The 13,071-nt window shown below is 45.1% G+C and overlaps 1 protein-coding gene across 1 annotated transcript; it reads left to right on the forward strand.

Moving 5' to 3' along the window:
- Positions 1-880: 880 nt before the first annotated feature.
- actn3b (actinin alpha 3b) lies at positions 881-12,495 on the forward strand. The gene is made up of 21 exons (XM_088424707.1): positions 881-1,080; positions 3,783-3,897; positions 3,980-4,099; positions 4,185-4,271; positions 5,584-5,671; positions 5,769-5,847; positions 5,988-6,069; positions 6,593-6,678; positions 6,761-6,853; positions 6,938-7,168; positions 7,246-7,393; positions 8,209-8,359; positions 8,429-8,537; positions 8,608-8,748; positions 9,020-9,202; positions 9,273-9,407; positions 10,279-10,458; positions 10,527-10,673; positions 10,762-10,827; positions 10,895-11,053; positions 11,937-12,495. The coding sequence occupies exons 1-21, from the start codon at positions 958-960 to the stop codon at positions 12,093-12,095; spliced, it is 2,682 nt and encodes an 893-aa protein (XP_088280833.1). The 5' UTR covers positions 881-957; the 3' UTR covers positions 12,096-12,495.
- Positions 12,496-13,071: the final 576 nt, after the last annotated feature.

Below are 13,071 nucleotides of genomic sequence, written 5' to 3' on the forward strand. Positions count from 1 at the left end.
GGTAAGCGAAACATTTTATTATTGAACATAAAGACAATGAAAGAAAATTGAAAAAAAAACAATGGCTACAGCGGTTCACTAGTTTACATTTTCAAAAGAAGCTGGAAGAAGAGTCCTTCCCTTTTGTTTTCACTAAATTATTACATGATATTCAAATACTACTACTGAAAAAAATGTGAGTTATTCTGTCAAAAGCACAAACCTTAAGAAAAAGCTACCTTAGTGGTACCATCTGGGTGTTGTTTTGTTTTTTTTCCATGTTAAATTTACCATCCATTGGACGGACAACTTACACATGTTCTTCCATTTTCATGTCTTCTGCTCCTGGACTTGCCCTCCCACTCACAAGAGGAGCCTCTGAAGTTTTGCTAAACACTATGGCAGCCAATCAGTGTCCCCTTCAGGGTGTGACCTTTGTTTTCCAGGTCCCATCAGCTCAAGAAACCTGACGCGTACAAACAGATCTAATCGGCATACAAGATGCATAGTCAGGACCAGTTAAATTACATAAATTTTACACACACACACACACATATATATATATATATATATATATATATATATATATATATATATATATATATTTTTTTTTTTTAACCAATCAGGTGAACTTCTATTAGCTGCCACCCGGAAGAACGCGTGACCTTTCCCTACCCTGACACATGCCTAATTTCCTGTCCACCGATGACCACTTCCACTCCTTTACCGCGGCTTCACTAGCAGCAACAGGTGCACAGGCCAGAGCAGGGGAGAGCAAGGGGCGTGTCCTTGAAGGGGGGTGCACAGCTCACCCAACCCCCCCTCGCCCCCCCCGCACCCTTTTTGGGCCACAACCCTGACACTCACCCCCCGCTTCACGGCCGAGCGGCAGTCAGTCCGTCAGAGCGGAGCACGGCGTGACCGCCACAGGACGAGAGCTCGTGTCCCCCTCTTGTTGATCTCTTTTCAGCGGCCACCATGACGACTCTCGAGAGCCACATGACGTACACCATCCACCACGAGCAGACCTACATGACCCAGGAGGATGACTGGGACCGCGATCTGCTGCTTGACCCCGCCTGGGAGAAGCAGCAGAGGAAGGTACACGCCTCCACCTTGTGCCCGTGTGTGTTTACGTATGTATGCTCGTGTGTGATGGAAAGAGTGTTTTAAAATCACTTTTCATTTTCTAAAAACACCAATGAAGTCTTTTTCTCGGTACTCCTGGCGCCGAGCCTTGGCCGTGGGGATATTTTAGGCATCGGAACTTTCTCAGTGTTGTCTTTCACTTGGCCCCTCCTTCTCCTTCCACCCAAATCCATGACACCCCCCCGACTTACCAGGAGCGTCTAAATATAATCACGCCTTCAATCTCTGTCGACTTTAAACTTGACTCAACTCTGTTTTGGGTTTTTTATTTTGTTTTGTTTTGTTTTTCTCAAAAGTTGACCAGACTCATTTCTCGCACCTTCACCTCATTGGTGAACTGTGACTCGTTCATGACATCACAAATACTAGTCTCATGCACCGTACTCAGAGTAGTGCACCTGCTCCTTATTAGTGACCAGTGATGCCACCTGCAACCTCCCCCTAACTAATGAGGTGTTGGTGACGTCATACCTCGAGCTATTAAGTATCCAAGGCCAGTAGGGGTGGTTCGTATGTTGTGCTTCCTATTGCAGACCAGATTAGCCAAAGTGGCTAAGGGACACCAGCAGATGGTTTCACTTCCTCCTAAAAATACATCCAGCCCCGGCCTCCTCGCGCTCCGAAATGTCCAAATCCACCCGCCGCCAACTCTACACCGCCCTCCGTCCTCCATCTTGGTGCATCTATACGTTGTGAAGGAACGGACAGGAAGTGAAGCCGCCTGCCGTGTTTGTTTGCTTTTGAGACATCGGTTGTCTATCAGGGCTCCAGAAACCCCCCTGGACCTCATTCGTGTGACGTAAACATTATTCAGAGGCGTGTCAGCCGGGTGAAGGGTGACCTCATAACAAGACTTGAGAATCAACAGGTGTGACCGGCTTAGGGCGGGGGCGTCGGCGCGAGGGGTGACTTCATACGGGTTTTAGCCATTAGCTTGCTAGCACGAGTGTTTGCGCGAGCTCGTCATGGTCCCCGATCCATTCCTTCCTCTTCGAGCTTGCCTCAGGAATCTCGCCTTCTCAGCTGTCTGCCGGTGTCCCATAGCAACCCGATTTAGACTCCGCGCACCTTGTCCGCACACACAACTTGGCCTAGTGGCCTGACAGGGCTGCATTAAGAGTCTGTCTAAATTTGGTCATGCGTGGCAAAAGGAGCCCCGCACCTGCCAGGACCCCCGGCAGGCCCCTCTCAAGGGGCCGCACATCAAATGCAAGCCGGACTCTGCGGTTGACCTCAATTCGGTGTCGTGTGACACGCAGTAATTGAATCGGAGATTATACTGTAAATGTTTCGCTTCGTCCGACGCGCCTGTCATCGGTTGCGACATCGCGGACGAAAAAGTGCGCTTGACTTCATCACTTGTTTTATTGTGCGATGATTTTCAAGCGGTGGGTCGTGGGCATGGGGTAAAACCGTGATGGTGCCAAACTGACGTTTTGAGGTTTGCGACGAATCGCTTGGCGGCGTAAGAATATGTTGTCACGTGGCCAAGAAAAGGGAAATTTTGTAGAGCTGTCATCTGCCGCATAGCATATTTGCCCAAGTTTATGTTTCCATGTTTTTGGAAAAAAAGAACGCACACGGTTTTAAGAATGGTCACTGGTATCGTTTCATTGATTATTGTGACAAAAACTTCAACTAAAATGTCTGAATGAATAACCAAAAAAAAAATCTTATAAAAATACCAGCACGTTCAAAAGATTTTTTTTTCTTGTTTTCCTAATAGATTGAAATATTACTTCGGCCAACATAAAGCATTTTGGGGTTAACTTGTGCGCCAATGATTATACGGTCAAACCTTGCCGTCAAATAAATTACATTTGCAAGCATTTAGGAATGAAAGCATGATGCCGTTTTGAACCTCGGATTGTTTTTACTATCATAATTTTTAGCCTCCTAGTTTTGTTTTGTTTTTAACGCTTTTGATGTTTATAGATCAATGGCCCAAATTGAGTCAAAATTGACACTGAGGGGTTTAAAAAAAAAAAGACTTTTTAAACGTTTAATTTACATTTGCAGTGTTATCTCTAGGCATGTTTTATTGAGTCATTCCTGAAGATACTTCATGTAACATAATTTGTTTTGTTTTTCTGCCGGAAAACTGCATCACTAAAGTTCATTTATATGAAATAAAATAAGGTATAGAATATTTTGCAAAGGTGTCTCTCTATAGTAGAATTTGGCAATATGTTGCTTCATGTGACAATTAATTTGCTCTTAATTAGAAAATAATCAGTTGCTCTCACGGCATTAAAATGTAACAAATTTTGTAATTTGTATAGATTTGCTGATACCTACAGAAACCCTTATCAACTCTACCATTCCCAATTTAAGAACCATTGACCTATGCTTTTACAAGTATTCTATGTGACCGAGAATTTAATCATGAGCATGCATGTTCTGTTCAGGACAGCCATTCTCAAACGGGTCTACATAAAGTCAGTTGCAGTTGAGCAGGGTTTCTTTAGGTTTCAACAAAGCTCATTTAATACTATGACAGGATCAATATAGTTTTTGAATTTTGAATTGAGAGCAAAATAATTGGAACATGAATTAACTTCTTGCTAAATTGTGTCTTTCTGGGAAATACTTGTATTTTGTTAGGTTTGCAGTATATGATTGACATTGTTTTGTATTTGTATTGTGTGTGTTAGACCTTCACAGCCTGGTGTAACTCCCACCTGAGAAAAGCCGGCACACAGATTGAGAACATTGAGGAGGATTTTAGGAATGGGCTCAAGTTGATGTTGCTTCTGGAGGTCATATCAGGTAGGCCTTCCTCCAGCCCGTGAAAAGCAGACCTCTCGGGTTTTCTCCCTCGCCGACGCTGACCGCCTGCGTGTCCGGGCAGGCGAGAGGCTCCCCAAACCAGACAAAGGAAAGATGCGCTTCCACAAGATCGCTAACGTGAACAAAGCTCTGGACTTCATCTGCAGCAAAGGCGTGAAGCTGGTGTCCATCGGCGCTGAGGGTGAGCGGGCCGACTCGCCGCCGTCACCGTGACCTTACGAAACTTCTGAATAAGAAACGGTCATCACGCTTGTGTGTGTTCACAGAAATCGTTGATGGCAATGTGAAAATGACCCTTGGAATGATCTGGACCATCATCTTGCGTTTTGCTATCCAGGATATCTCTGTTGAAGGTTTGTTTGCATGCTGACCTCTGACCCTTTGCTGCACCGCTTTTATGGTGTTTAAGTGCAACTCGGCTGCAAAGTACAATGAGTAGAAGTAGAAATGAAAGTCCTCAAGAGCCTTTATCCTGCATGTTTTTGATGTCTCTCTCCTACAACACACCTGATTCAAATCTCAAAGCTCTCCAGGAGCCTGATAATGATCCTAATCATATAAATCAGATGTGCGCTATGCTATCTGTTAGTTTGTCTGGTTACTACAGTAAACCTGCGAACGGGTCTTCCTGTACTGAAGGGCTTGAGAAAAATGAAATATTATGCTAGCTGTTAGCTTATCTAGAAACGACAGTGTGTTTGTAAACTCTTCCTCCTGTGGGGTGAAGGACTTGAAAAAAATTGAAGGCTGAAGCGTATTTGCTAACTACATTACGCTTGCAAACCTGTTCCTGTGGTGAAGGACCTGAGAGAGATTAAAGAGCGTATTCTTGTGTTAGTTATATAGTGATATCTGGTATATACAGTGCTATGCTAGCTTTTGGCTCATCTAGTATATTAAGCTTGCAAATTCTTCTTCCTGAAAGACCAGTTTTACACACCGCAGCGAAGTGGTAAAAAGTCTGCCAAATTTGGCTGAAAAAAGTCGTTGTTAATGATATACTGTAAAAACAGGCATTAAAACCACGAATAGCTAACAGGTAGTTTGCAAGCTAGCAGGCTTATGGCGGTTCATCTTGGACACCAAGTTTAGCCGGAACGTGCGTTTGGCGCAGTCATCCTTAAATGATGTGCATCATCTACTAATCCTTTGTTTTAATTCACTTCGATTACAAGTTGAACCCTTTGGTTGCTGGGAAATGAAAATCCGGACCTTAAAGAAGTTGTTTTTGTAGAAAAATATGCATTTTCGTCAATGACTCAAAACTAAACTGTGCGACATAAACAGATAGCTCCTCAAGTGAATACTACGCAGTTCTTAGCTTTTGCATGTGTTTGTAAACACAAGTAAATGCTTTTTACTTTTTAAAGAAACAAATCCCTGAATTCACTTTACAGGATATTTAAGCTTGTAAGTAGCGTGCAGTGACCGATACAGCACATGACATTTCCAGCAGGGTTTAACCTTTACCAGGTGCCAGTTTTCTAAGTATATTAGAAAAATCCTTCCTCTTATTTAGCATCACAGGGTAATTGCTCAAGATAACCCTTGACATTAGAGGGAATCAGGCCTTTGCGAATTTTGACCGTTTCTTGGTGAAATTGTTTTGCCCACTTAAAAGTGCATTTGTAAGGAGGCGCGCATATTTTCTTTGCCTTGATGCAGAGACGTCCGCCAAGGAGGGTCTGCTGCTGTGGTGCCAGAGGAAGACGGCTCCCTACAGGAACGTCAACGTGCAGAACTTCCACATCAGGTGAGCTCAGGTCCAGGCAGACAAATGCGCCACACTCCGCTCCGCCCTCTTCGGGTCCCATCCTTTACGCTTTCCTCCTCGTTTTCCGCCGTCTCAGTTGGAAGGACGGCCTGGCTCTGTGCGCCCTCATCCACAGACACAGACCTGACCTCATTGACTACTCCAAACTGAGAAAGGTGCTTCCTTCCTTACTTGCTTCCTCCTTCACTTCCTTCCTTCCTTCTCTTCTACTTTTTGCTCCTCCCTCCAGGACAATTGAAAATTCTCTACCCCTGTCAGGTAGCTGCTTGTTATAGTCCAGGTTTTTTACCCTTAGGACGATCCCATCGGCAATCTGAACACAGCCTTCGACGTGGCTGAGAAGTTCCTGGACATCCCAAAGATGTTGGATGCTGAAGGTGAGAAGTGATGTTCTCTTTGCGTTTCACAGTGACTTCACTTATTGTGTACTTTTGGGCTGGTGTGTCACTAGGTTATATAAAAAGTTCATAGATTTGGGGTCATAGTTGGGCCAATAGAATGGGACCATGATGACATTTTTGAAAGAATCATTTTGTGAAAATGTAAAACACACTTTTGCAGCATAATAATCTGTCTTATTCAATATATTTTGCAGATAATAGCGTGAAAAACAAACTTGCACCACTTCACTCTTCTTCGTTTATCATCTTATTCCTGCTTCGCTGTAAAATTTGCTTTTTCACCGAGTGGTTCCCTCCTATTGACCTGTACTCATTACAGAAAAAAATAATAATTGTGCGTATCATTACTCGAAACAATTTTTTGATCATTATATTAAACTCTTGGTTGAAACCATTTTGCTGGGTTTGGGAACTTTTTAGGGGGATAGGCCTAACGACACCACTGCTTCTGGGTAACAAACATGAACATTCATGAGGCTAACTGTCCATGTGGCATCAGATATCGTGAACACGCCCAAACCTGACGAGAAGGCCATCATGACCTATGTGTCCTGCTTTTACCACGCCTTCGCCGGTGCCGAGCAGGTACGCTTTACACGCGTGAAAATATTGCGCGCTCAAAGCCGCGACGTCTGACCGCGTGTCCCGTCTGATCTTCGACCGACAGGCTGAGACGGCCGCCAACCGTATCTGTAAAGTCCTGGCGGTCAACCAGGAGAACGAGAAGCTGATGGAGGAGTACGAGAAACTGGCCAGTGAGGTGAGAATCTCCCGGTGATGTCGTCGCGTGCTTTTTGTCCCGGGCTGTCCTCGGAAGCAAAGTGTCACTGTGGGCCAAGCGCAGCTTCTGGAGTGGATCCGCCGCACCATCCCCTGGCTGGAGAACCGCGTGGCGGAGAACACCATGCGCGCCATGCAGCAGAAGCTGGAGGACTTCCGCGATTACCGCCGCGTGCACAAACCCCCGCGCGTTCAGGAAAAGTGTCAGCTGGAGATCAACTTCAACACCCTGCAGACCAAACTGAGGCTCAGCAACAGACCCGCCTTCATGCCCTCCGAGGGCAAGATGGTGTCGGTGAGCACGCATCTTCGCACGCGCGCCAAACGGGAACAACGCACCAGTCACTGGTCGGCGGTTTCTCCGTCCCGCAGGACATTGCCAACGCCTGGAAGGGGCTAGAGCAGGTGGAGAAGGGCTACGAGGAGTGGCTGCTCACAGAGATCCGCCGCCTGGAGAGGCTGGATCATCTGGCCGAAAAGTTTAAGCAGAAGTGTAACATGCACGAGTCGTGGACCTCAGGTACATTTCTGTCAAATAACAAGCATGCATCGGCGATTGAAAGTATGGCCCCCTTAGGTTTTAAAAAATGTATTTATGTGCATAAAAATATCTCCCATATCTCCAAAGGAATCAACAAATTACAGTTGAGACATTCTTATATGCCCTAAAACACGGTTGGACAAATATTTTGACTTGGGGGCTGCAAAAGATTCTAAAATCTGACAAAGAGCCTGGACCAGGAGCTTTTCAAAGTTTAAATGATGGGAATAAAAGAATTTTGGGCGGCAAGAATGGACGGCACTGTGGCAGACCAGTTGGCACGTCCGCCTCACAGTTGAGGTCAGAGGTCCAGAGTTCAAGCACGTCTGCAGCCTTTCTGTGTGGAGTTTACATGTTCTCCCCGTGCCCATGTGGGTCCTCTCTGGGCACTCCAGCTTCTTCCATCATTCCAAAAACATGGATGGTGGGTGTACTGGACACTCTAAATAAGTTCTTAGAAGTGATTGGGAGCGTGAATGGTTGTTTGTCTTTTGGTGCCATGTGATTGGCTGGTGACCAGCTCAAGGTGTCCCCCCCCGTACTAACTAGATAGCAACACTAGTGAGAATAAGCGGCGAAAGAAAATGGATGGATGGATGGATGCATGGATGGTTGTTCTAAGAATGTCTCATTTGTAATGTGAAGCCTTTTTTCATTATCCATTGGTATCTTTTTGCTCATGAATAAAATTATTGGCCAAAGTTTCGATACCCTCTGCATTTTTTACTTTACTTTCCACTACTATTTTTTTCCATGAAGCAACCTTGGATAATACTTGTCCAATGCTGTTTCAGGTAAGGAGGACCTGCTCTCCAAGAAGGACTACGAGTCAGCCTCCCTGATGGAGATCCGGGCGTTGATGCGGAAACACGAAGCCTTCGAGAGTGACCTCGCCGCTCACCAGGATCGCGTGGAGCAGATTGCCGCCATCGCACAGGAGCTTAAGTAAGACAAAGACCTGGTGTTGCACCTCGGCGGGGAGCGAATTCTCGCATTCACGCTGTTGTTCTCCAGTGAGCTGGACTACCACGACGCCGCCACTGTCAACTCCCGTTGTCAGGGAATCTGCGACCAGTGGGACAACCTGGGCACTCTTACCCAGAAGAGGCGGGACGCTCTGGAGGTACAAAAACTCGCTCACTCGGTCGACTTTGGCCGTCGTCGTTAGTAACACGAAGGGTGCCTCTCCGAAGCGTGTGGAAAAGCTGTGGGAGACCATTGACCAGCTGTACCTGGAATTTGCTAAGAGGGCGGCGCCCTTCAACAACTGGATGGATGGAGCCATGGAGGACCTGCAGGACATGTTCATCGTCCACAGCATCGAGGAGATCCAGGTGACATAACACCATTGCTTCTCTACTTTACCTTCTCTGCAGTTTGAATCGCCCACCCTCACGTCTTCATGTATTTTCAGCAGCTGTGATTTCACAAGAGCCATGTGATTACTTAATTCATGGCTATTCCACAATGTGTTAAGATGCACTGGACTATACATGTGTTATCCAAAGGGCTCAAACTATGAGAAAAAAATTGCAGCTTATAGTTTTTTTTAGGCATTTTGGGTTTTTTTTGCTCATAACCGCCCCTCACCGTTCACCTCCGCAGAGTCTGATCACCGCCCACGACCAGTTCAAGGCCACATTGCCCGAGGCAGACAAGGAGCGCATGGCCACGTTGGGAATCCACACGGAGATCCTGAAAATCGCTCAGACGTACGGAATCAAGCTGTCGGGCATCAACCCGTACACCAACCTGACACCCCAGGACATCGGCACCAAATGGGACACAGTGAGTGGGCCTGCGAGTATGGTCCATTCTCGTGACGCTCTTTTTTTGACGGCGCCGTGTCGATGTGCAGGTTAAACACCTGGTGCCCCTCAGAGACCAAATGCTGCAAGAGGAAGTGGCCAGACAGCAGGCCAACGAGCGGCTCAGGCGCCAGTTTGCTGCCCAGGCCAACATTATTGGACCTTGGATCCAAACCAAGATGGAGGTAACGGTGTCTCCAAATCTTAATCAATTAGCAGTCAAAATGTCGTTTTCGGTCATTTCGAACAGATTTTTTCAATTTTTCGGATTTGATCTCATTTGACAGCTAGCACTGTCTATATTAGGAATCAGGTGAGAAAGTCAACGCCATTTCACACTGGTAAATAATATATTGGGTGAGAAACCAGAGGGTTTTGTCATGGAAACATGTTGACAAAGTGCTTGATTTGACTTGCAATAAAAAAAAGTGCTTGAAATGTTAATATCGCTGTGGATCAGCTTAATTAATCATGGCAGCCAATATCATGATCGCAATTAAAATTGATTAATTGTGCAGCCCTAGGCACCGTACAATAAAATATCAGCGTAATTAAGGTGTTTTTTTTCTTTTTGTTTTGTTTTTTTTTGTGCCCAGAATTGGCTATAACACACAATTTCAGAACAACACTGTTGTTTACATCGTGAGTTGCGATTATTTGTTCACTCCGGCAGGGAGGAATATTTTGTGCAGTAGATAGTCAAATCACCATAATTGTGACATGTTTCCATGAAGAACTTCAACATAAAAGCTTACCAAGGCATTCATCTTTATACATTATTAGGCATGGTAAGTTTTATTTTGAAGTGTTGGTTAGCCTTCTCACCACGTTTGGCAGGGTATTTTACCACCATGCGTGATCTTCTGTGTTTTCTGTTGCGCTCGGGCCTAACAAGCAGAAATATTTTTTTGGTCCATAAAACTCTCGTGCTGTGCAGGGCCAACTCTCGTGTACTAGTCTCTCGAAACCTCGTGGTACGAGATTTTGTCCCATCCCCGGTTTACCATGCCTACTTTACCACGCTGCCGTCGCTCTGACATCCGATATCCACCGCAGGAGATTAGCCATGTGTCGGTGGATATCGCCGGCTCTCTGGAGGAACAGATGAACAGTCTGAAGCAGTACGAGCAGAACATCATTAACTACAAGTCCAACATCGACAAGCTGGAAGGCGACCACCAGCTGAGCCAGGAGTCGCTCATTTTCGACAACAAGCACACTAACTACACCATGGAGGTAACGCCTCGTCCTTTGCGCGCAAGGAGGCGTGTCCGGTCTTTGCCTCATCGTGAACGTCTCCGCAGCACATCCGCGTGGGCTGGGAGCAACTTCTCACCACCATCGCCAGAACCATCAACGAGGTGGAGAACCAGATCCTGACCCGCGACGCCAAGGGCATCAGCCAGGAGCAGCTCAACGAGTTCAGAGCCTCCTTCAACCACTTCGACAGGGTAAGGCCCGCACGCACTCAAGCGTGACCTTTTGACATTTCGATCCTTTTTCAAACAACCGTTCATATGTAGCTATTTGTCTTTGTAGAAGAGAAACGGCATGATGGACCCAGACGACTTCCGCGCCTGCCTCATTTCCATGGGTTACGACCTGGTGAGCCTGAACGGGCGCCATGTTCTCCATCCGCGCGTGCGTGCTCAATAGTGTCACTGTGTCACAGGGAGAGGTTGAGTTTGCCCGCATCATGACCCTGGTGGACCCCAACAACACCGGCGTGGTCACCTTCCAGGCCTTTATTGACTTCATGACCCGAGAAACTGCAGAGACCGACACCGCCGAGCAAGTCATGGCCTCCTTCAAGATTCTGGCTTCAGACAAGGTACGTGTTTATTAGGATTTCCGAGACAAGGCCCATGGCATGACACCTTCTTGTGACTAGGTCACCAAGAAGCTTTTTGGTCGTGCTCAAGACTATTTTAGTGCTTTATATTTTATCGGAGGAACAAGTGCATGTTTCTCTTTTTTGAGTCAGGTTGATTTATTCGATTTTAGTTTCGTGTTTTCCTTAGCTCTAGTTTCTTTTGAAATTTCAATCATTCAGAAATGAGCAGTAATGGTTAATTGATCCAAAATACTGAAATTTTCTCCCCAGTTTTAAATTATTTGAAATTTCAACAATTGTGAAATGACCAATTTATGGTTGATTTAGCCACTTTAATTGACTATTATTTGCAATTGATTCTCAATGACTTTTTTGTTCCAGTCATGAATTTGGAAATTTTAGTCATTCTCAAATGACCAAATTTTAGTCAAGCGATCCGATTTAGCTATCTCTTTTTTTCACCCCAACCCTAGATTATTGAAAAATGTAATAGTTCCAAAATTAACAATCTGTGGTCCATTCATTCATTCTCAGTTTTTCCCCAGTTTCTTTGAAATTTTGAAATTTGATCCAATTTCTTGATGTTTTTTTCCCTGTCCTAGATTATTTGAAATTTCAATCATTTTGAAATGACCGATTTGTGGTTGATTTATCCTCTTTACTTGATTCTTTGCCCTGGATTACTGAAAATGTTGATACTTCTCAAATGGTAGTTTTGTAATCGATTTATTCATTTAAATTAGCATTTTTCCACAGCCTTAAATTTGACATTTCAGAAATTTTGAAACGACCAATTCATAACTACCACTTACTAACGATTATCCAAGAGTCAGGGACGGCGACCGACGACTGAAACATTTTTTTTTTTCCCCCGACTCAGAATTACATCACAGTGGAAGAGCTCCGCCGGGAGCTTCCGCCCGAGCAGGCCGAGTACTGCATCAGCCGGATGACGCGCTACGTGGGCGCCGACTGCCCCGCCGGCGCCCTCGACTACATCTCCTTCTCCAGCGCCCTCTACGGCGAGAGTGACCTGTAAGGCCGACCAGGAGGCGTGGCCACTCCTGCAACTTGAGTTTGTTGTACTTGTGCAGCCGCCTGTTTACACACACACATTTTCACACATACACACACACCGCTGCACATTGGGTCTGGAGGAGGGATCATAGCAGCGACGTGATCAGAAGTAAAGCATTGTGGGTAGCTACAGGTGTAAATAAAGCGGCACAGGGAATGAAGAGAAGTGGTTGCTCTTTTTTTTTTTTTTTGTCCCCCCGGGAGTCTTAAACGAGATGCGGCAGGAAGGTTTCTGACGGGCTGATGTGTGACCTTCGACTGTGCTCCCTCCTCCACCCCCCCCACCCCCACCCCACTAATTGACACCAAAGCTTTTAAAAGACAAAACTTGAAATAAAAAACTTGTCACATTTGAACCATCACTGCACACCGCTGTGTCTCTATTCTTCCTTTAGCCACTTTTAAACACTTTGAATCTTGTGTGTTTGTGCGTTTGTTTGATCACTTGGGTTTTGCTGCATGGTGAGGACCAAATCGCAGTTTTTCCTGTTTTGTGGGGACATCTTGCACTTGTGGCGGATCCCATAAGTTCAGACACATTTTTGAGCAATGGTTCTCTTTTTTCAGAGAGATACTCCCTGTGAAATACGTTTTCGGCCCAGTACCCCTTAACCACTGCAAAGTATTTTGAGGATAAAAAAAAATAGACTTAAAACATGCCATCAGTGTCTGATTTATTTAACTTTAAAATCTTTCAAACTCCATTTGTACTGGACCACAAAAAATGATCAACTTAAAGTGTTCTCTTTTTGAGAACAGAGAGATCTGTTACAAAAAGCAATAACTTAAATATTAACTATTTGTGGACAAAGATGATTCAACTTAGTGTTAGACCTGTTATACTTTATGAATAAATATTTGTCAACAGAAAAATATTCAACGTAAAAGTGTCCTCTTTTCGGATTACAGTAGAGCTCAGTTAAAAAAAATCATTAACT

This window comes from Hippichthys cyanospilos, chromosome 1 (genome assembly GCF_059441005.1).
Source record: "Hippichthys cyanospilos isolate Australia breed blue-spotted pipefish chromosome 1, RoL_Hcya_1.0, whole genome shotgun sequence".
NCBI classification, from domain to species: domain Eukaryota; kingdom Metazoa; phylum Chordata; class Actinopteri; order Syngnathiformes; family Syngnathidae; genus Hippichthys; species Hippichthys cyanospilos.